Source organism: Triturus cristatus, chromosome 9 (assembly GCF_964204655.1).
Source record: "Triturus cristatus chromosome 9, aTriCri1.1, whole genome shotgun sequence".
NCBI lineage: Eukaryota > Metazoa > Chordata > Amphibia > Caudata > Salamandridae > Triturus > Triturus cristatus.
The window spans coordinates 69,547,708-69,572,443 of record NC_140592.1 but is presented as its reverse complement, the minus strand read 5'-3'; the positions used below and the strand labels follow the sequence as shown (position 1 = coordinate 69,572,443).

The following is a 24,736-nucleotide window of genomic DNA, read 5'->3' as shown; positions in this document are numbered from 1 at the left end:
CTCACCTTGCACTTGTTTATTAGCCTTGGACTACGGATTTTCAAGACAGTCACAATGCTGCTTACCGCCCCTCTACATCAGTTATTTTGACGTGGACCAAGGGATTAGTGAACCTTTCTGGTTTCTGTAAAATCATCCAAATGTGATCCAGATCCCTCCATGCCAAACAGTCAGCCAGTCTCATTACAGGGTTAAGATATATCCTCTTCAGCTTATATATGGAAACACTGCCGGTCAATGCTGACACCCAAACCAACAATATGCAGATAACTAATCTGCTCCTAGGACTTCCTGGTGTTTACCCTGCAAGATCACGACTCAGCTTCAATGATTTATGGAATGTTTGCCTTGCACTTAGTTAAACCTCACAAAAACTGAATGTTCTCTGTACGGCACAACCCAGTGAGCCCAAATCAATTAGGACTATCCCATAGTAAAATATGTGGCTCTGGGTCTTCACTAACACTAGCAGGAATCCTTTGGTCTTGAAACCTGCATTTCAAAACTGTAAACAGGAAGATGCACTCCAGCTGGCTTAAACTAAGTTCACTGCAATTCTTAAAACTAACATCCTACTCCCTTGTCAACGTCTTGTATCATCCAGTCTAGATGGTGTTAACGACAACTCACTCAAATCATTGAAGGCTGCACTCTATGTGGTCGTCCACCTAGGCGCTGGCCACAGACAATATTACCATGTTACTTACCTAAAACCCAAGTGTCTCATCTGCAAAAGCCTTTAAACCAGACGTGTGTCAGTAAGCTCGCCCTAGCAGGGGGCCTAAGATTTATTCATGGTCTCCAATTTTGCCTTTACATTCAGGATGTCCATCAGGCAAGGTTCCTTAAGATTTTTCCTGCCTCACGCCTAACTTCTGAAGTAAAATGTGCCTCCTCATCCAAGTCTGCCCTCAAGTTTCTGAAGGACCAAAAGTACCTCCAGACAGAGAAAGGTCTGCCTTGCAGTACTCCCGTCTCCATGCCCCTACCAGTCCTTTTAACAGACCAAGATTGCAGACACTCTCTACCCTTGCTCATGAGTAAGCCACATTCCTCCAGTTTTAACTCTGTTCTATGTAATATGCTGTGTTTTCTTTCGCCATGTACAAAGCTTCACCCACCCTCCACTCCAGTCCACTGCCAAAGGAGAATAAAAGAATGGGAGTTAAAGTAACTGCTTCTCAATTGAGAAACTTACGTCATCTCTCTTGTCACAAATTATCTTTGCATAGCAGGTGTTGTTGTCTCTCCCAGGCACTGTCCATTCCAGAGGCCAGAACAATGTGTGGTATACCTTAAAAAGCCAAAGTGGTAAAATTAAACATCTCTCAACTCTAGGCAGTGCACAATGTTTGGAGGTACAAGATGTTCCATATTCAGCATCAGGCGGACGCATCAATATGGTGTTCTAAAGTGAAAACAAAAAATACACCTTGATAGTGATCTAGTACAATTAGTCAGAGGACTCTCCTTCATAGGCAGCTAATGGCCTTTGCCCAAAAATAGAACCAGCTAAGCTTAGTTAAAGAATACATTCCCTGGAGAATTGAAGGTGTAGAGGGGGGGGGGGGTCATGTGGATGCCTGGAACAGCAATCAACCCCCTCCCAACCCCCCTCCCCCCCCTCATCATACAGCAAAGACTGAAACTAGTTCCTACACAAATTTAGGTGTTAGTTGGATGAGGTCATAAGGTCAGAAGAAAGCCAACAGACAGTAATGAAAACGTAACCAAGGTGATTTTTATTTTTCATTCTTCAGTCATTCTGCTCACCTTCTTTCCCTACTGATAGGGAATTGAATTCTACTTCTGCTGGAAGTAGAAGAAAACATTCTATAGCAAGCTTCAAACAACCAGTTTGTACAGAAGTTGTGTCAAAATCTACATCTTCAATGGATGGATGATTCAATCAATTCCCGTTATAAAGAACTATTATACTTAAAAGATTTCATATGCGTGCACGCATACTAAGACTGAGTTTGTTAATGGTATAAGAGATAGGGGAGAGCTGGCTAACCCAATCCGAATGAGTGATTAACCGACTAATGTGGTACAAAGGGATAAGAGCATGCAGTCTATAATGGCTAGCATCTGAACAAGCTGGGTGTAAGATAAGGACAGATATTGGCAATCTGCTGTGTTGAATGGCATGCCAACATCTCCGGTGCCAATGTGGTAGAAGTAGCATAGTGCTTTTTGGGAAGAACGGTGCAGCTGCATTAGTGCCAAAAAAACAATATTAACATATGGTATCAAGAAACTGAGTGAAAACTGACTCCACATTAGGCTTCGGGGATTTTGTCAAAGGCCTATTCTACCTCCTTTGACGATTTTGACGTAGAAGTCTACTAAAGAATGCATTAATCAAATTGAGGTTCCTCAGCACAAGTACTTTTCTTACTAAATTCAGTGTGAGCTTGTCATTTGGTAACAAAGGACTACATGTCCTGTGCTCAAAGATGCCAAAGTGTTGGCCTGCAGAAACCTTCTGTTGAACCAGCAGTTGAGGGACCTGAAACATGGGAAAAGACATCCCATAATGATAGGTGCTACCGACTTAAATTGCAGCAAGTTCCGAATTTCTATTACTTAGCCCAAGACACCTTCCGTCATGGAAACAAATTTATCTCCAATGCATTTATTCTACATATTGTATTTAAATCAATACATTAATGGTAGGCTGCAAAAAGAGGAAAGAAGGGGGAATGTAGGCGTCGTCGTGTAGGGCAAGTGAAAGTGAACAACACCGGTTAAGGAAGAAACAATTCAAATAATTTACAGCAACAAACTGGTAAAAGAAGACCAGTGTAGCGGGGCCTGTCCCAATTAGAACATTTTTACAGTCATGTATTCAAATCAACCATGCATCAAATGCATTTTCGTAGTTTAGAACAGGGAGACAGGTACAGGCCTCATGTGGGTGGAGGGCGTCAACGTTTTGACTCGGCTAACGCACGTAGAGAGTTTTGGGGCCTCAGCTGTGAGTCTTCTTCAGGACGGGGTAAAGCAACCTATTCCTGGTGCCAGGCTGGCAACACAGTTATGTGAAGAATCCAAGATAGGCTCGGCGATTGACTGAGGCACCACTGTGAGGTGCACGGCCATTCCTAAACCTAAGAAATTCTGAATGTACTGAACTAAGAACGCCTGACTTCGGGGGCCTACACAATCGAGTAACTTGGATGGTTCCACACCTTGTAGTTAGGAAGACTCGTTCGGGCTCCTGTCATTCTGGACAATCCAACTACTGCCCCTACCACCATTCAATGGTCGTTTGACAGTTGTTACCGGCCTATCTTGGATTCGCCACATACCTGTGTTTCCAGCCTGGCACCAGGAATAGGTTGCTTTACCCCGTCCTGAAGAAGACTCGCAGCTGAGGCCCCAAAACTCCCTTGGTGCGGTAGCCGAGTCGAAACGTCGACGCCCTCCACCCACATAAGGTCTGCACCTGTCGCCCTGTTTTATACTTCGAAAATGCATTTGATGCATGGTTGATTTGAATACATGACTGTAAAAATGTTCTAATTGGGACAGGCCCCGCTACACTGGTCTTTACCAGTTTGTTGTTGTAAATTATTTGAATTGTTTATTCCTTAACCTGTCTTCACTTTCACTTGCCCTACACGAGCACGCCTAAATTCCCCCTTCTTTGCTCTTTTTGCAACCTATCATTAATGTATTGATTTAAATACTATGTGGAATAAATTCATTGCAGATAAATTTGTTTCCTTGGCGCTTTGTTTTTGCTTTCCCATTCATTGTATGCATTTATAATGTATCTGTTGATTGCATATATACGTAGTAGCCTTCACTTGGGATTAGATGCCAGTGTTGTATATGTATGTATGTATGTATATATATATATATATATATATATATATATATATATATATATATATATATATATATATATATATATATATATATATATATATATATATATATATATATATATATATATATATACATACATACATATATATATACACATATACACACACACACATACACACACACCCCCCACACAGACTATTCATCTTAGAATAAAGTTCTCTACGAATGAGTCACGGACCATTCTCTTGTATTCCCGTATTGTACCTAGGTCTGGCGACTATTCTTGGGTTACCCCATTATCTGTAATGGTGACCTTCCGTCATGGGGCAGAGTGTAGGTCTCAATCAGTAGGGAAACCTTACTTGCTATAAAATTAAGGTGGTTTTAGTGTCTATTGATTCCAGAGTATACCTGGATGAGGTCTTTAAAACATGAAATGCTGGTAAACCAAATGCAAGATACAGGGAGGAAATCCCTACTTAAGCTTGAATCGAATATGTACAAAGCCTGCCTCTTCCAAGAAGAGGAGACTGTATATGAATAAAAAAAAAAGGACAAACAATAGGTGTCAACAGGCAATGAGGGTTCCAGTGCCAACGAAAACATAGCAGTTGGGGGACCACTTGCAGAGAAATATTTATCAGTGATTGCTCTTTTTAATAAAGAATCCTCGATCTTCAATACCCATACTAACATTAGGGAGGAGTTAAGGGGACCAGGAAAAACTTTTAGCAGGGAAGGAACCAAATTCTACACTTAGAACCTTGCTTACAGAATCTAAGATGACTCCTACTTTTGTAGGAAATCCACTGATAAGGACACCAAAGAAAGCTTTATAAAAAAAAAAGTACTGTTCATGAGACTAGGACAGCGAACAGTGTGAGATGAGCAAAAAGATAAAATACATTAACCATAAAACACTGTTGAGAATGACCTTAATTAGTGTAAATTCACCAATGAAGGATGCACTTGTGTGCACAACGAAAAGAAGAAGGTTAGTGGTTATTGTAGGAGGGTAGATCAGAGCTATGTTTCTGTAAAACGACAAGTTTGAAGCAGGATACCTATTTTGAAGTGCAGATATGTATCAGGGAACAATAAAAGAAAATCTTGATTGCTATCAAAGTTATTTAGATTCTTTACAAATCTAATTTTCACCTCCAAATTCTCCTCTCCAAACTGCTCAACGGCACGATCCTCTGAATATCCACAACAACCATATTCAATTGGAGTAAAAACAGTAGTCGGAACATTGACATAGTCACACTGAAATTGTAAAAAAAATAAATTAGTTTTATTCTTATGGAAATAAATAGAATGTGCTTAAAGATTCAGGTTATACCATATTACTTTGGACTTAAAGTACAATATGCCACCCAATTGCTACTACTGTGCTCAAGATGTTTTCTTAGTCAGGCTTACCGGTATGACCCCTGTCTGCAACACTCACACGCAAAAAGAAATGCAGGAATTTACGGAGTTCAAGTGACAGAAAATTGGAGGACATAGGTAGAGTAGACGCAGATCTCAATGTATAGGACTCACTGACAAGATTAACAAACCAACTTGCTTAATTTAAAAAAATTTAAAAAAAGAAAATTCTCTTTAGAACAAAATGCCCCCAATGTGTGCCACATGCAGTGCCTCATGTATAAGGGTGGGCGTAGTGGGGCTACGTGAAGCAGCACGTAGTGTGCCCAAATCTACGCACACTACGCGCTTCGCGTAGCCCCACTACGTGCCACCCACCTCCCGCCCGCCTTTTAAATAATATCAGCAATGTAAAATAAATTAAAGTAAAGCGACTTACCTTAAGCGCGGCGTCTCCGGGGCTCCCTCTTCTTCGTTTCTAATTTCTTCTGACAAATGTGCATGCGCGGACGCCCGCGCATTTCTCGCAAGAAATGCGCATGCGCTGGTGTCCGCGCATGCGCATTTGCCAGAAGAAATTAGAAACGAGAAAGAGGGAGCCCCGGAGACGCCGCGCTTAAGGTAAGTCGCTTTACTTTAATTTATTTTACATTGCTGATATTATTTAAAAGGAGGGCGGGCGGGAGGTGGGTGGCAGGCAGCTACGCTTCGCCCTCGGCGTGTGCGTAGCGCTGCCCTGCTTCGCCTACTTCGGAAAGTGCGAAGCAGGCAGCGCTACGTACACTACGTGGGCGAAGCGTAGTGCTACGCCCGGGGTTACTCATGTATAGGAATACGCGGCAGGAACAGATGAAAAGCTACAGGGCCATTGGGCTGCAATATAAGAGCACATACGGATTTAAAATCAGTACTAAGAGTTCAGGGGGAGTGGCTTAGTTTTGGAGCATGCAAAGGAGCAAGGTTTTTCACAGCAGACTGACTTGGGACCTTGGGTTTTCCAACAAACTAAACGTCACTTGTCACCACGAGGGAGTCAAGGCAATCAGATTATGGGGTTTTAACATTAAACTTTGGTGCACCAAAATTTGCATAGGTACAAAAATTACTTTAGCTCTCCGAGGGCTATCTTCGTTTGCATTCATGAACCTAGATTATTTCTACCTACGTTTGGGGTCCCCGTTAATTTTTATCAAAGAAACATTTTCTGCTCAACTACTTCCCCTGCATGGTTAGATATCCAAAGTCAATTACATAGTTGATGTAGACTTTCACTGAACTGTTCTGCTATTCAGTTTCCCTTAACATAGTGACTGGGGCACCATGAAATAAAGTCAACCTGTCCTCAAACTCTTGTGCAGCTATTCTAGGCACTCAAACATCAAGAGGTCTTGCATGGGGGACAATAAGTATACAAGAATCAAGGAGTAGGAAAGGATATCTATCCAACAGTTGGGTGAGGAATCTGCTTGAAGCTGAAGACATGAAGTGTAGAGAACAGCCTGACCTCAACCCTCCTGGGCAGACTTTTACACACATGGATCATTACTTGCAAATGACATGGATACAGACTTTCCACACTTATCTGGACCCTCACATAGGGCCTCATGTAGGTAAATAAATTTTACCGGTTCTTAAATACCGAGCCGTACCGAATCGGTAAATTAGAATCGGTAAGTTACATGTAGGTAAAAATTCGGTAACAGTTACCGATTCGGTAACAGTCGGTAAATACGAATCGGAATTCACCGATTCGGTAAATACCGAGGTGATAATTACCGAATCGGAAAATAACGAGGTGGTATCTACCGATTCGGAAAATACCGAGGTGGTATCTACCGAATCGGAAAATACCGAGGTGGTATCTACCGAATCGGAAAATACCGAATCGGTACGTACGGATTCGGTAAATAACATCACATGACTTGACGAAACAGCTAATCCTGTGCAACGACAGCCCACCCAACCAGGAACTGCCCACACCCAGGCAGGTGTACACAATTAGCCGAAGTGGCCACACCCAGGCAGGTGTACATAATTAGCCGACCCTGGAGAGGCTCGGAGTGCAGAGGAGAGGCAGGGAGCAGTTGCATGTGCGAGCGGGAAACGAACAGCATGTCCAGCCAGAGCACACAGAAAGACGGAGGGGAAAGGAGGAGGAAGCTCAAATTCAGCCCCAAGGAACTCCAGGTGCTGGTGGAGGAGGTGGTGAAGCAGCACCAGAAGCTGTTTGGGAGGCAATCCCTGCAAGTGCCTGAGGCCGAAAAGCGCAACATATGGCTGGCCATCCAGGCGCAGGTCAATGCTGTGGGAGTGACCCACAGGGAAATTGAGGTCCTCAAAAAGCGCTGGTATGACCTGAGGATTGTGACCAAGAGGAAGATGGGCGACATCCAGAAGGAGGCCAGCCAGACCGGAGGTGGAACCAACAGGGCACCTGCCCTCACCGAACTGGAGGAGCTGGTGGCGGCCACACTCGAGCAAGAGAGCGTCGTGGGTCTTGGGGACGCCGACAGCTCTGCCAGAGCCGCAACACACCAAGGTAAGACGAAAGCACAGCAATGTAGCCGCCCCTACCCCTATCCCACATCCCCCATTGTGACACGAGAATCACACTGCAGTCCACACGTGTCAGTGCAGACAGGCAATGCATTCCGGGAGATGTAGTCAGGGCAACACTAACCATGACGTAAATGTCACAGGGCAACAAGGCATGTCACGCACTCGAGGCACAAGGAGACAGAGGACAGATTGGAATGTGAAATGATTTATTGTGACGCTTGCAATGCAGCCCTTCGGGGACACTGAGCCAATGTTGTTTTTCTGTCCACAGATGTGACATCATGCAGTACAGGGCATGCTGCAGGGGAGACGGCACACCGGCCACAAAAATCACCTCTAGCCAGCACGAGTGCAGACCAGGGAGCAGGCCCACTTGCAGCCGCACCACCTACGCAGCCAGCCTCGCCGCACACAGAGCCAGCATCACCTCACCGAGAGCCAGCATCACCACCACCAGAGCCAGCATCGCCACTCATGTTCGATTCACCGGCCACATCTCCGCTTGCAGGTGTGAGAATGAGGAGGCGTCCAGCAGCCAGGCTACGAGCCTTAGACACCTCGTCAGACGACAGCATGGGCCCAGAAGACCGCACCGGGCCCCAGGAAGGGAGCCATCCCACTGTGCCCCAAACATCACAGGCAGCACAGACGGGAGCAAGAGGGCGCCGCAGGTCGCGTGTCCAGAGTCCACCAGCACCCACTGACGGCCATGGTGTCTTCTTGGGGCTCGAGGGCCAAATGTTGAAGCAACAGCGCCTGCAATCAAAGGCAGTAATGTCAGTCCAGAGGCACATGCGGGTGATGAGGACAAGCTTAGTCAACATGGACACAAACATTGGCGGCATGGCTGCGGGCATTCGGGACATGTCCCAGTCAATCCAGCAGTTGTGCAGCAAATTAGATGCTGACATCGAAGCACGGCGCCGGGAACGCCAGAGAAGGGACACTACCAGCAGGGCACTCAACCGTCTGGCAACTGCGACTTCCCTACTTTGCCGGCGCTCTGTGACGATGCAGGAGGGCCTAACACAGTGCTGCAGCGACCTGTCACGGGGGATGGTGCAGGTGACAAGTGCACTAGGGGTGCTATTGACAAGTCAGGCGTCGACAACTGCTGCAGGGGATGCTGCGGAGAGCATCGACACCAGCAGCAGCATCACACCCCCCGTCCCCGAAGCACGCAGGAGCAGCAGGCGGCTTGGGGTTGGCTCTAGTGAGGATGCACAGGCCGTGCAATCCACCACTGCAGCGCGTATGCGCAAACATTGATGTGGCCCTGCTTATCCACTTGCCATTGGGTGACGTAACCCTGGACATACTCATTGTATAGATGGCATATTGCCAGATTGGCCTGTTCATGTGTTCATGGCGTGGTGCCACATTAAACTACGTCATGACTTCTCACGACTCGCTGTGTCCCCTCACTTACTCAGAAATAGTTGCATGTGATCTCTGCCCGTCTCTCTCTCCCATCGATTGCAGTTGGCACTCTAGCTGCGCTGCCCTCTGGCTGGCCTGACTCATCCTCGTTGTCCTCAAAATATGTTAGTTCCACATCTGTACCTTTTTTCGTGGCAAGGTTGTGCAGCATTGCACAAGTGGCAATTATCTTGCAGCAGGTGATGGGTTTGTACTGGCGTGCGCCTCCGCTCTTGTGGAGGCAGCGGAACCTGCTCTTCAGCAGTCCAAACGTGCGCTCCACCACATTGCGTGTAGATTTGTGGGCCACGTTGTATCGTCTCTCACTCTGGGTTGCTGGGTGTAGGTAGGGAGTGAGGATGAATGAACGGCATGCATATGCACTGTCGCCTGGATGAGTAAAAGGGAACCATCAGTTACATGCCTCTATACACTCTGATTTGCAGGTTTCAAGGGGCGTCACTGCAGGTATCCCTCTCCGAATTCTCCGGCTCTCAGTCGTGTGTAGATCCCACTATTCTGGAAGATGTAAGAGTCGTGGGTGCTCCCAGGAAACTTTGCAACAATATCTGTGATGATGTTCCCTGCATCACAGATCACCTGCACATTGATGGAGTGGGTGGACTTCCTGTTCCTGTAGATGTGCTCTGTGTCAGCTGGAGGACAGATTGGGATGTGTGTACCATCAATACAGCCGATGACATGGGGGAACTGTGCCATGTGATAAAAGTCTGTTTTTGTTTTCTGCAGTGCAGCCTGTGTGTTTGGGAAGCTGATGTAGTGGTGCATTCTCTGCATCATGGCATCCAGGAACTTCCTGAAGAAACGTGACAGGCAACTCTGGGATACCCCACCCACCGCAGCTATCACCACCTGATAACTGCCGGATGCCAACAGATGTAGGCTGCAGAGCACCTGCACATGTGGGGGTATGGCGTGCGCCCTTCTTATTGGCTGGTCCAGGAGTGGGTGAAGGTCCCTGATTAAGTCCATGATGGTTTCGGGGTGTAGCCTGTACCTCTCATGTATCTCTGCATCAGTCAGCTGGAATAGTGTGATGCGCTGTCTGTAGATTTGTTCCTCCCGTCGCCACACCCTCAGTCCTGCTGCCTGTAGACGTAGGCGCCTTGCAATGACGTACATGGCGGCCATGTTGTCCACGCTGTTGCATTTTGGGATTGCTTATATGCATTGTTGATGGTTACCACCTGCTTTCCATCCGTGTTAATTACCGACTCTTATTTACCGATTTTCCTGGATTTCTTAATTACCGACTGCTCCTACATGTCATTTTCAATTTTTACCACTTCATATTTACCACTTCATATTTACCGATTCGTTAATAATGTATTCGGTAAATATGAATCGGTATTTTAGAATTCGGTAACTATGAATCGGTATTTACCGCCTCATATTTACCGAAAAGTGGTTTTTGGACTCCTACATCTCACTTGTCTGATTACCGGTCGGTAACGGCATATTTACCGAAAATCGGCCGTTACCGACCGGTATTTGGCTACCTACATGAGGCCCATAGTGAGCAATCCCTCAAGTTGCCCACAAACCTGGGAGAATCTCCAGACTGGAATTCAGTCTGCTGGGTGCCCATATAAAATACTCCTATTATAACTGAGGATAGATTTGTTAAAGCACACGCATCCATCCTGAAAGTTTCCTTTTTGATTCATTTGTTTGCACTCTTCAGGTCTATGGGTTGAAATGCTTTTATTTTGGATCAATTATGCTACATAGTAGCAGGAGTAAGAACCTGCACCTTTTGTGTTCCAGATCTTTTCCACCTAAATTTTTTCCAAATCAAATGGTTGACCACCTGTAATTTGAGTTCACTAGCCGCAGACACAGACCCCAGCACCCAAAACAGGCTTCATACGAGTCCAAAGCGGTTAGGTCTAAAAGACCAGAAAAAGGGATATTTAACCTGATCTCTGGTCAACGTTTCGTGAGCAGGGACTATGCAGATGAGGTATTGCCACAAGGAGTATGGTACATTCTGGGGTGAAGATTCTGCGTAGTTGTTGATCTGCAGTGACAGGACACAGGGGTGTCATTTTTCGTTGGTGCACGGTCTGCAAGTGTGCCTTTTTTGTAATGTTATGAATACACAGCGCAGGTTATTCTAGGAGTTGTATGCCTAAATGAAGCAAGGTATGGGTTGGAAACGGCCATAAAAGCAAGAGGTGGTGCTGCAGCGGGTCTATCATCCCAAACCAGAATTAAAGGACTACTGGATCCTTATATTTTTCCAAGACTGATTCCCCAGTCACCGATAATCCTTTATTATGGTTATTAAAAAAAAAAGATTAAAAAAAAAAAATCAACCAAATGGCTGAAGGGAGACAGACCACAAAGGTCTTTCAGACATTCTTTCCACAAGATTGGTATTAAACAAAAAGGGAAGGCATACTGGAGGAAATCAGTCTGATAAAGGAAATCAAGCAATATAATTTGTTTAAACAAATCCAAGAGTAGAGCTCAGTAGCATGGATCCTAGTCCTCAGACAAAATAACTACTCTTTATCACGGCACTGCATTTTGAAGCAAATGTACAGCCCAGCTACCTTAAAGTGACTGTTTACTTTCTTCTCTTTTAGACTGTCCTTCACACCAGCCCAATATTTTTCACAGTTCTAAACTTTTTAAAAAAATAATCACATTGAACAATTGGGAGTTTTACCTTTAAAGTGGAGCCACCAAACAGCCTTCGTGCCAGCAGTCTTCCTGCCTGAATAGCAACTGGTGTGAGCTCTAGCTTCCCATCCAAAATATCTCCGATCGCATACACATAGGGCACGTTTGTTTGCTCTTCATCATTAACGGGGACTTTACCATTCCTAGAAATAAAAATTAGAGGATTAAAGGATAGAATTTTAGTACATGGCAAAACAAATGGCTTCTCTACGCCTATTGAGAATTGTAAAAAAACAGGATTGGAGACCAGTAAACCTAGCCTTCCCCACTGAATCTCACCAGCCAACATGCAACCAGAACCACACATTGGCTGCATTTGGCCAATTTTTTGTGGCCCTAGCAATGACAAACATTCATTTGTAAACAAAACTGTGGTAAAGGCTGCTGCCAGAACTCAAGTCATTAGTTCTCTTCACAAGGACTTGATGCAATGCATCAACACTAAATTAGAAAAAACATTTGGACCACAGCCATGACCCAGACACGCTCAGCAATCTTGTGTCTGCAGGGTTTTCATATTACCATTAGTCCCGTTCGAGTTTCAGGGACACAGTGGTAATTCAGACCAAGCTTTTGTTGGTGAACAACATACTCAAAGACAGCACTAAGAAGCGGGGACAAAGATTAATATGTTTATTTTAAAATCCTTAGTCTAGTGCATAAAATATGAACAGTAATGTTAAAGTGAGGGCTGTTCCTAACATCCTAGCACTATTTCTAAGCACTATGCTAAAAATTGTAGCTACAGCATTAAACAGATAGTCTAACTTTCTACCTTCTAGATGAATCTCAAATCATTCCTTCGTATCGCTAGATCAGCCGGGGGAGCGAGAATGTGTACATTTAGTCAGGAACGCCTTCAGCACATCTCCTGGAGACAAGTCAGCTCTTGCACAGGAGTTATTGGATGGGAATTCTAGGGGAACCTCTGGGGATAATTCTAGCATGAAGATCTCTCCTAATCAACAATTAAATTCTGGGGTTTAAATCTGGTTTGACCACCGATTTGTTATCCCACTGAATGAAAAAAAGCTTCCATTGTTCTACTTTTGGAAAAAACCCACTTTGGATCCGGCAGAAGAAAAGAATTACCGCCCGATAGCTAGACTTCCATTCTATGTCAGGACCGGAGGCGAGGATTATGCTCTATCTTTCTTTAATTTCAATAGCAGCACTTCAAAGTTAACAAAAAAAAAAAAACACTGTTCCCATGAACCATAGGGAACACAATACAAAACAATAGTGTGTCCATGGGTAGACAGTCCGACATCCATGCACCAATCACAGGGCTCCTGGAGGTATGTAGTCCTCTGTTCTTATCCATTCCCCCTCTTTCTTTAATGCTGCAGCCTGAGATAAGTGTTTTCATATAACTTTCCCTTGTAACTTTGTTTTGGGAATTAATGCGATATTTGAAAGTATTCGAAGCATGTAATAGTTCTGTTTTAGAGAGCGCTTCGCGCACGCTGTTTTTTTTCTGATGGTATTTTTTCATATTTAGCTTTATTATTCGACGCGTTCTTTCTGTGACGCGTTTTTTCTGTCAGTGCTGCGCGGAATATGCCCGTTTGAAATTTCCTTTTTCCTTCAAGGTTTGCGAGGGAGCCGCTACCCGGTCATCCCTCGCCTGGCCGTGGGAGCGTTTTCACTCCCTAACGGCCGGTACCTGTGGTGCCCAGGCTTGCGGCGCCCCTCCTGCCGCTAGAGGGCACCTGGCGCGCGCCGCATCGACCAACCGTCTGGCATTCCGCGCGCATTTGTCAATGCACGAGACGTTTCGTCGAGGAGCCTCCACTGCCAGAACGCCCGTGTGGCCTGTTGTCCTGCCCTGAGGCAGTGTGTGTTGAACGCCTCTCCCTGTGCTGAAACTCGAACCCTCGCATTTAAGCGAGTCTGTAACTGCCATTAGGCAGCTGTCTATTTTTTCCTTGGAAGCAAGACACTTAGCGAATCTAATCGCTTCAGGGGTAAAAGAGGTCAGTACATTTAGGCCTAACCAACGCTCTGGAGAGTCAGTAGGGATCCATATACTGTTGGCAGGGTGCCCTACATTCATCATCGCAGGGCTTTGTACCCTTAACGCGAGTAATGCCCGCACTTTATTCAGGCTGACACCCAGCCCCCCTTAGTACAGAGGTTACCCTCTCTGCCCCACTTACCGGTTTGAAGCCCTCGCCTACACATGGAATCGTACGACGAGGAGGCTTATCAGCAGGACGGTCAGTGGGAGGAGGATCCCTTAACAGCCTTACAATGGGATGAGGACTTTTATGACGCGGTGTAGGACTATCCACAAAGCGGTGGAGCAGGCCATGGGGCCCTTGGAGGATCGCCTTTCCCGTAGAATAGAGCAGGCGTTGGCCAGGGTGCAGAACCTTCCCCCTCCCTCCCCGTTTCCGGTGGTACTCTTGCTGATTCTCAGCCTCCTCCTTCCAAACGGCCTAAAGAGGCTGGAGTGGACATAGATGCCTTCGCTCGCCTTAAGCAGGCGTTCTTAGCGAGCAACCCTTCACCAGCGACTTCCACACCATCGGGGGATGTAGCAGACGATGCTGACTGCGAGGCCAGCCCATCCCTGGCGGCCATCCCGAACCAACTAGCGAAGCGCAGAATCTTTGCGCCGACATGTTAGACCCCGATGATATTTTACATCCCCGCTCCTCAGACTGGGCTCCCCCTCAGAGAAAGTCGCCCAATATGTCGCCAGCAGAATCCGTCGGCCGTTAGAGGCCACAGCCAGGAGCTGTCTTAGGGCGGAGTGCCCCCGGCCTTCTCTGGAGGGCAAGGTGGCTGCTACTCCAGAGATCGATCCCCATATGGCGACATTCTTGCAAAAGTTTGTCAAGGACCCCAAGCGGGGTATTGACAGGTCCTGGCGAGCTTGCCAGGATAAACTTCTGGATGTACTTGGACCTGCCACAAAGATTCTGGATATGGCCGAAGAGGCCAAAATATCAGGATCTTTGATTTCTCCCGACACCCTCTCTGCTTGGGCTCAGCGCGTAGTGGTGTTTCTAGGGAACGCCAACTGCGCACTCTCTACGGAGAGACGCCGAAGCTTGCACATCAAGGTGGATCCCAAGCTTGGCGACCTCGCTGACTCTGAGGTGGGCTCCGTGGCCCAGGGAGGCCTTTCCGGAGAACCCTTTATTAAGGAATTAGATAAATTTGTAAATACTTTCACCTCGCTAGATGGAAAACTTTCCTGATGGAAGAATGGGCTCTGTCCCAGTGTTTTCCGGGGGGCCTGACGAGGCAGGGGCCGCTTGTCCGGCCGTCCTAATCAGGGCAGAGGGCAAGGCTCCGGTAATGGCAACTACCAGGATCAAGCCAGATTTGGAAACTTTTACCAGACTAGAGGTCGCAGATGAAAAGGCAGAGGCGGTCGAGGCAGTGGAGCCTCCAACTCGTCCGGTGAGTGTTCGCCCTTCTTCCCTTCTTAAAGTGGGAGGCCGTCTGGCGCATTTTTTCCAGGCCTGGACTTCTGTCACGGGGGACGCGTGGGTGCTGCAGACGGTTCGAGGGTTCCACAGAGTTCCTTGGAGAACCTTACCAGTCGGTTCCTCCTCGCCCTATCTCCTTTTCGGTCGCCGACATGGCATTGGTCGACTTAGTGGTCTCCGCTTTATTGGACAAGCAAGCTATCGTCGAGGCACGGCCTCATTCCAGAGGTTTCCTCAGCAATATTTTCTTGGTCAGGTATTGTCGGACCATCTTCAAATGGCGGTGGATCTCCTTCAGGATTTAGGCTTCATTATCAACGAAGCGAAATCCGTCCTGTTCCCGGCCCAACAGGTGACGTTCCTAGGTTTTGTGATCGACTCGGTGGCAGCCACCCTCAGCCTGCCTTCTCGCAAGAGGACCAAGATCCGTCACGAGATCAGAAGGTCCCTTGCACAGTCGCGCCTCTCCCTCTGCCAACTGGCACCTATAGTCGGTCTTCTCTCAGCCTCCATACAAGCGATTTTTCCGGGCCCGTTGCACTACAGGGCTTTACAACGCCTCAAGGCCCGCCACCTTCGCAGGGGTCTCTCGTATTCCCAGAAAGTCATCCTTTCGGCCGAGGCCAAGGAAGAATTGACATGGTGGCTTGCCAATATGGAAGCCTGGAATGGGCGGGCAATCTTCGGTTCCGCGCCCGATATCGTTATCGAGTCAGACGCCAGCAGGTCCGGATGGGGCGCACGATGTGGAGAGTATGCTACCGGAGGTGTGTGGTCACCGCAAGAGCAACGGCTTCACATCAACTGTCTAGCGCTGTTGGCGGGATCCTTTTTTGATCAAGTGCTGGACCAAAGACACGGTCCGTTGGGAGGGGGGGGGGGGGGGGGGGGGGGGGGGGGGGGGGGGGGGGGTCCGCTCTCGCGCGCTATCCGACCTGGCGGCGAATTTTTGGCAGTATTGCCTCGACCATCATGTTTCCGTCACAGCGGAATACCTACCGGGCCACAGGAACCAGGTGGCGGATTTCCACTCACGGCATGTTCAGGACCAGAGCCTGTGGAAACTTCATCCGGGCGTGTTTGCGGACCTCCAGAGCATCTGGGGCCTGTTTTCAGTGGATCTGTTTGCATCCCGCTTAGATTATCAACTGCCCCGGTTCTTCAGTTGGCGGACGGATCCTCTGGCGACGTGCCCGGATGCTTTTCTCCAGGATTGGAGAGAGGAGACGGGTTATACCTTTCCCCTGTTTGCCATGCTAATGAGAGTGTCAGCGCAGGTGCGTCGCCAGGGGGCGGACATTGTGTTAATATCTCCGATTTGGAGATCTCAAGTTTGGTTTCCAGTTCTACTGGAACTTTCCTGGGATTTTCCAATCCTACTACCCCGCTTCCCAACTCTTCTCCTCGATCCCGACGGGATTCCTCACCCGCTCATAGCACAGGGGTCCCTTGCCCTGATGGCCTGGCAGATTACCGGGGACGATGGGCGATCCCGGGCCTTTCGGGAACAGCTGAGAGGCTCATGTCAAAGGCTTAGGCCGATGGTACGGTCAAGCGATACCGATCCTCTTGGAGGCGATGGGTGCGTTGGTGTATGCGCCGGAATCTCGATCCCGTGGCGGCAGATATGACTGCAGTTGTGAACTTTTTAGCCGCTTTGGCTGAAGACGGTTTGGCTTATAGAAGCATCAATACCTTTCGCTCGGCCATTTCGGCTGGCCACTCCTTAGTGGACGGCTCCCCGGTGGGCGAGCACCCTTGGGTCTGTCGCCTGCTTCGAGGCATCCGTCTTTCGTTGCCGCCGGAGCCTCGTTATTCACAGCTGTGGGACGTAAACCAGGTCCTGAACCTTTTCTTGTCTTGGCAACCAAACCGTTTATTATCTCGGAAGGAGCTTTCTGCCAAACTGGCTATGCTTCTTTGTCTAATATCTTGCCGGAGGGTTTCGGATGTGCGGGCGCTGGATGTCTCAGGAAGGATTTTCACTCCCTTTGGGGTTACGTTCACTATCCGACGACGGACGAAATGCGGTACCACCTCTGTTTCTTACCTGCCTTTCCGGACTCTAAGCTTTGCGTAGTGTCCTGCCTCTTATGAGGAAATGTCGGACGAGTTCCGCCCTCCCGGAGAACGGCAGTTGCTTATCGCGCTGAGGAAACCGCACACGGCGGTCTCCTCCCCCACGATAGCCCGTTGGGTACGTTGGGTGATGTAGGAGGCAGGCATTGACCTCCGTGTTTTTGGGGCCCATTCTACCAGAGGCCCTGGGAGCTCGTCTGGAAGACATTCTCAATGCGGCAGATTGGTCTTCGGACTCCACCTTTAAACGGTTTTATTTCAAACCAGTGCTGGATATGGCACATTTGGTGGTGAGCAAGCTTTAAACGAGCATAATCCTCGCCCCCGGTCCTGACATAGCATGAAAAATTTCCTAGCTAACGTAACGGAAAGTTTCAATTCTATTAAGGACTCGGAGGCGAGGATTATCCCGCCCAGGGTATCAGTGCTGGGATACCTTTCCCACCCTCGTACTGGGGTAAGTAACAGGTCTTCTGTGGTTGTTTTTTGCTTGTACCTATTGAATGTCTGTACTGGAATTCCTTCCTTGCAGGACTAAGCCTTAACCAAGGTTATCGCTTACGCTGTCCTTTGCTTCCGCAGACGATTCTGGCAAACAAGATTCGTGAGGTTCTGGGACTGGCTGGCCTACAGCATCGAAAGAGGAGGAATGGATAAAAACAGAGGACTACATACCTCCAGGAGCCCTGTGATTGGTGCATGGATGTCGGACTGTCTACCCATGTCACTCTATTGTTTTGTATTATGTTCCCTATGGTTCATGGGAACAGTGGTTTTTTGTTAACTTTGAAGTGCTGCTATTGAAATTAAAGAAAGATAGAGCATAATCCTCGCCTCAGAGTCCTTAATAGAATTGAAACTTTCCGTTACGTTAGCTAGGAAATTTCTCATTCCTAGCTAAAGTTCTAGAAAGACATCTTAACACCACTCTTACTACTTTTTTTTGGGATCTAAATGGCATTCTGGATAACTTCCAGTTGGGCATTAGGGAAGCCCACAATACCAAATCTGCGCTGTCACAGTATCTGAAGAGGTTAGGGCAATCCTTGATCAAGGGGATAAGGCTGTGGTGGTCCATTTGGACCTACCTGCAGCCTTTGACACCAAGTCATGAGATTATGAAACAGCAATTGAAGGAGATAAGGTTTCAAATCCCTGCCCTCCATTTACTCGGCTTCTTCCTGGACGATAGGAAGCCAACGGTTAACTTTGGAGACTTCAGCTCTAAGCCCTTCTCGCTGCCTTGCGGTGTTCCACAAGGCTTGTCTTTAAGCCCTACTTCATTTAATATTTATGTGGCCCCCCTTATGGATCTCATTAGGTCATTCGGTTTTTCCACAGTGTCTTATGCTGACGACACTCAAATCATTGCTCCCATAAAAATGATATTGATGAGGTGTCATCTCGTTTTAACAACTGTACGAGTGCAATCTTTAACTGGAGGAGCTCCCATAGTCTGAAATTGAATTCTGAAAAAGATAGAGGTTCTCCTTTTCAGTTGATACATCCTTTTGGAATAACTCCTGGCTGCCACAGGTCCTTGGCCCCCTTCCAATCCCTGTGGTCAAAACGAGAAATCTTGGAATAATGTTGGACTCCAATCTCTCTTTTAGGGATCAAGCCAATATCTTGACCTACTCAGGTTTCCATCCTTAAAAATGTTAAAGAAACTTTTCCCTTTGACCTGTTGAAGACAGTGGTTACTTCCCTGGAGCATTCAAAGTTAGACTCATGTAATACTGTCAAACAGATTGCAAAAATCAGCAGTTTAGCTTCTGATAAAGAAAACAAATTTGAACCTCTTTTCAAGGCAAGATCTACATTGGCTAGCCCATTAAAATGTTTTTTTTTCATTTTTAAATTGAGTTGCCTTTAAGGCGCTCTGTACATCTCATAAATCACTTTTCCACAATGTCCCAGTCTCTCAGAAAACAAAGTCTTGTGGTACATCCCAAACAGATCTCAGAGATCAGCCTCAGCTAAAAAGGGTCTGCTCCTTTCATCTCCAAAGCCTCCCTGGGAGGTTGAAGCTTTCATATGCTACCACTCTCCTCTGGAAACAGATTCCAGATTATCTAAGGCAGTGGTTCCCAAACTTTAAACTCCTGAGGACCCCCACTGATTCACTACAGAAAGCTGTGGATCCCCAGGCAATTTGTATGATTTAAATGTCAAAAATTAAAACTAATTCGAAAAAAAAGCACGTGTGCACATCAAAGACTAGACTTGAATTACTAAAGATTATTATTTTTATATTAAACCCATTTGCAAAATTTGAAAATCCTAATGGGAAGGTTGGTGCTTCATCTCGCGACTAACTTTTCATTGTTTGGTTTTATTTTGCAGCCAGAGGATCCTGCTCCTGCCACGGCTTGACTGGAAACTTAAAGCTGCTCTGGCAAATGTTGTAAGATCAGTCCCCGTATGGTGTACACCAAGTGCAACGAGTGAGCCTGACCACTATAAGGGGGGCTCTTGGGGCCTCTCCCCCAAGAAAATTTGGGGGTAAATGGTGCATTTTACAACACATTTGTCATTACATATTGAATTGTTTTAGCTTTTAAAGCATATTAAATGACCTTACTATGCACCAGGATACAACATCCTTATGTCAATCTTTAATGATTGACAATCTTCAATGATTCCCTCACTACTGCCCTCCAGCAGTGCTTCTCATCTCTCCATAGCCCCACTGTGACATGTATTTAATTTGTTGTATTGCACCATACCACTGTAGGGTGTCAGAACACTTTACATCACACACAAACAATGAATCATACATGTGTAAATCAATTGATAGAAAATGTTACATAAGGCAAAGGGAACTACAAGGTGTAGGATTCTACAGGTCATCCGTCCTGGTAGGCATTTTTTAAAGAGTGCTTGGTCTGGAGAAGAACAAACTAAGGATTCATAACAGAGGGGTTAGCGTTGACTTTAATAATAAGGTTTATTTCTAGCCAAACAAACCTTTTTAGCAGCATCAGGATAAAGAAAGACTGGGAAAAGCATTACTTACTAACTTGTACCATGCAGTTTGCATGCAGCTGTTTGATGGCAGTTCATAGCTCATTGTGCTAGATGATGATAGATACTTGTGAACTGCACAATAACAAAAGAGTCTCTGTGGCAAAAGCAGGAACCCACTGAGCTATGCACAAAACAAAATAGTTTTTTTTTTTAAATGCATGGTAGACATTTCTGCAGCAGGAATATTAACCACCTGGGCTTCCTAAGATGAGTCAAAGCGGCCACTGGACAAAACCCGGATCTCAAGCCAGCAGGTACATTAATCACCGAAGTTATCTAGATACTTTTATTGCTGCTCAAAAACTGCTGATTATACAAGGAACTTTGCAGTGCTTTTAAAACTGCAGCCTGAGGACCCCCTGGGAATGTGTCACAGACCCTTGGGGGTCCACGGACCCCAGTTTGGGAACCACTGAGCTAAGGCATATATCCAACTATCTGGTTTTTAGAAAGTCACTAAAATCTTGCTGTTTACCCTCGCCTTGTAGCTTTATCTGCTATTTCTTTTCACTTTACAGGCAGACACCTTAGGGCATACGTCAGGCTATACAAATTAAATCAAATTTAAGCTCATGGTTTCAATCTAAAACTGGAATGGGTGTCACTGTATCTCTCACCAGACCTAAATAACATAGCAAAATGTATGTCAGATCTATCCATGACTAACTGTGTAAAGAGCCATGTTAAGGACAAAACACGTCAACTTAGGCAGTGGCCAGCCATGATGAACTCAGCATTTTTTGAGGGCAGTTGCGAATGCCACAAGTTCCATTACAGATAACAGCCTTCAGGCAGGTAATCGAGCAGAAATAAGCGAACTAAAAATGGAGACCATCATAGTGTTCACAAAAATATAATTTGGAACGTAAATACAAAGAGAAAATATACAAAATGTTAGTTATAGAACAGCCACAACTTGAAAAAGGCCTTCCATGTGAACAAGGACCTGCTATTTAGGCAGAGGGCACAAAGACTCCGAATGTTTCTCAATAATTCACAGAAACTGGACAACATTATGCTGAACAGCTGGGCAAGAACAGATCTATGAAAGTAGCCTTCAATTCAATTTCGTCAAGTACTCTTCAAGAGCCACTAAAAGATTTAGTACAAGAGGATGCATTCCTTAGGAAAGTGCTCTGTGTGAGTCTCTATTAATCTCATTGCAACACCGGCTGAGTCACTCATTGCACATTAGCAAAACTGCTGAATCACTAAGTTAAAGGAACAGGATTCAATTTACAAGCACAATTAGTCTGGCAGAAACTTCATCTCAGACAGGCTATTAACATACCCATACATAACGAGCGAATGACATCGGCAGGCTCAGTAATTTCACAAGTTGGCCCTTTCCAGTATTATTTTAGAAAATACAAAAAGCCCACAGTTTTATTTATACTGTACCCTATTCCTCATGCCAATTCTAGTCATCATATTACTGTATTAGATTATACCATGATGCAAGGGAGCCTGCAATCCTTGTATAAGAGTCACTCTAATTTCCTTGTTACATTCCACTTGTGACCACACTGGTCTACTGTAAGAAATGACCTAGCCGCTCAACTGTAATAACTTTACAGCGCAATAGAATCTGCAGGTTAAAAAACACAAAACCTGGCTATTCCTTCTCCTGCTCTGTTTTTGTAGAACAGATACTTTGTGCAACACGTTTTATTCCACGCTTTAGTTAGTTAAATCAAAGATAGATCCTTGAGCCATGCTGCTAAGCATCCTGAGCAACAAGGGTGTTTTTCTTCTTCAAAAATCTTACTTCTATTAAACTGCTTCTAAGCAGGCCTTAGACGTGCTCTATACAATAAGTCCAAGGTTGCAATACTTGTCACTTTGGTATTTCATAAAAATCAAAACGTGTTTGCTCATTTATTGAAGCGTAGGGAGAAAGAAAACCTTTCCCCCACTTGAACGTTAAAGCACAATGTTATTTATAAAAATACATGTTCCTTGCAGCTATGCTGCACAGCACATTTCCTTTGCATAACATGAATCAAATGTATACATTTACTTTTGAAAGGATAGTGCTATTCATAACATTTATGGATAATCGTTTATAAAATATATACATTTAATAAAGCAAATACTGTGGGCCATAGAGGCAGTCTTAAGACCACACCAAGTGAGGTTTCTTGTTACAAAACGTTGTTCTTGTATTTCTAAAGTGTAATTTGAGTATTGTATAGAAATGCAAATTATATATATATATATATATATATATATATATATATATATATATATATATATATATATATATATATATGTATATATCACACACGCCGCAAACTTCTTCAAAGAAGGACTCGCACTCAGGGAAAACCAAGATTTATTCACCACGGTAACGCGTTTCGACAGACAAGCTGTCTTGCTCACACAAAGTCGTGTACATTTCAAAGGAATCTTTATAGGTACAAACATGAAAGAAAGACTACTGTTTGTCAAATGGTCTCGACCTGCAAATGTGGCGGCCATGTCGGAATGTCAAAAAACAAATACGTTATATGTTATACTCAATAGATCAGTTGGTATTGACAATACAGACACACATTGAATGTAAAACATTTGTATAATTATATTTTGTTATTGTAGACCTATAGTCCTATGTCAAACAAAGGGTATAAAGTCTGATTCATCCCCGCTTAAGATGTAAGTTTGATCGCCTGACTGCATGTGATCTGGGTGTTTATCATGATTTTTTCGAGCACTATTTGCCGTTTATAGTAATTACACTGATTCGCTCAGATTCACGTTTGATGCAATATGATTACAGACATAGGACTACAGGTCTACAATAACAAAATATAATTATACACATGTTTTACATTCAATGTGTGTCTGTATTGTCAATACCAACTGATCTATTGAGTATAACATATAACGTATTTGTTTTTTGACATTCAGACATGGCCGCCACATTTGCAGGTCGAGACCATTTGACAAACAGTAGTCTTTCTTTCATGTTTGTACCTATAAAGATTCCTTTGAAATGTACACGACTTTGTGTGAGCAAGACAGCTTGTCTGTCGAAACGCGTTACCGTGGTGAATAAATCCTGGTTTTCCCTGAGTGAGAGTCCTTCTTTGAAGAAGTTTGCAGCGTGTGACATTCACCGGGAGACCTGCCCGGTTTGACTTGCCACCTGTCTACGGGCCATAGACTTTGGAAACTTGGTCGTTTGGAAAGTCATAATACGGAAAAGTCTACCGGCCGGCCGTCACTCAATACGATAAGTAATACCTACGGATTTCTCAGGACCTACAGATCTACGCACATATCTCACGGTGAGTGTCTCCTATGCCCGGGTTCTGGGGAGCGTGAGACGGGGTAACTAACAGGAGGGGCGGGAGTACGTTTGGGAGCAGACGCGCCCGGTCCCCCGCCCGCCATACCGCTTTTTAGGAGACACGACCCCTGATTTATGCAGCAGAAAGAATAGGAACTGTGCGCCTATATTGATCGGCAACCTGAGCACAAGTAGAATCATCGGCAACAGGAACCTCCAAGTATGTGGAGGGGGGTTTAACCAAGTAAACAAAGGGAGAGTATCCCTTCAAAGTACACAACGATTCTTTTTGGATCCTATATATGCACATATAAGGATTCATCGATAAACACAGAATGAATGCAGAAGCTGAACGGCGTGCAGCAGCAGCCACGCTGCTTGCACGGGCGCCGGGCACAGGAACCAGCACGAGACAAAACTCAACAGATGTCTCACTCAATGCGAAACTAAGGAGATTGGAGAAACTTAAAAAATCAGAAACAGCAAAATGGTGGGAAGCAGTCTCACTACAGGACTATGTGGACAAACAAATGGTTCCTAGAGGCCTCCGTATTTATATCATGCCTTCATATGAATCCTTAAACCCTAGGATGTTGCAGGATTGGCAAGAGAATTCAGCCAACAGCTCCCGAACCATGCTAAATATTCTGATAAAATATGCTTGGGAAGACAGAGAAACAATTCTGTCGGAAATAAAAACATTGGAAGACGAATTATCAAAAAACAAAGAACAAGACCTAATCAACAAATTCATGAAAGATTTAACAATCAAACTGCAACAACATGAGGAAGATATAAAAAACCGGAAGCAACGCAAATTGCACAGAGACTGTGTAGACTATGAGTCTAGTCGCACTTTAACATATAGTCACAAATACGACCACTTATATGAAAATCTACCACAACCAAAGGAAACAATGGAACCTCCAATAACAGAAGCGGAGAACCCCACTGCTGAAACAAGTGGATCAGACAATGACACCTCAATCTCCACAGT

General features: G+C 45.5%; 1 protein-coding gene across 1 annotated transcript in view; it reads right to left on the bottom strand.

Annotated features, from left to right (window-relative positions):
• The window catches only part of TXNRD3 (thioredoxin reductase 3), a 108,822-nt gene that overhangs the window by 7,142 nt on the left and 76,944 nt on the right, over positions 1–24,736 (bottom strand). Inside the window, exons 12-14 of the mRNA XM_085624416.1 lie at positions 11,882–12,038; positions 4,996–5,103; positions 1,199–1,294 (exon numbers count right to left, since the gene is read on the bottom strand). Of these exons, the coding sequence (XP_085480542.1) occupies positions 1,199–1,294; positions 4,996–5,103; positions 11,882–12,038 (361 nt within the window). The remainder of the gene's footprint in view (positions 1–1,198; positions 1,295–4,995; positions 5,104–11,881; positions 12,039–24,736) is intronic.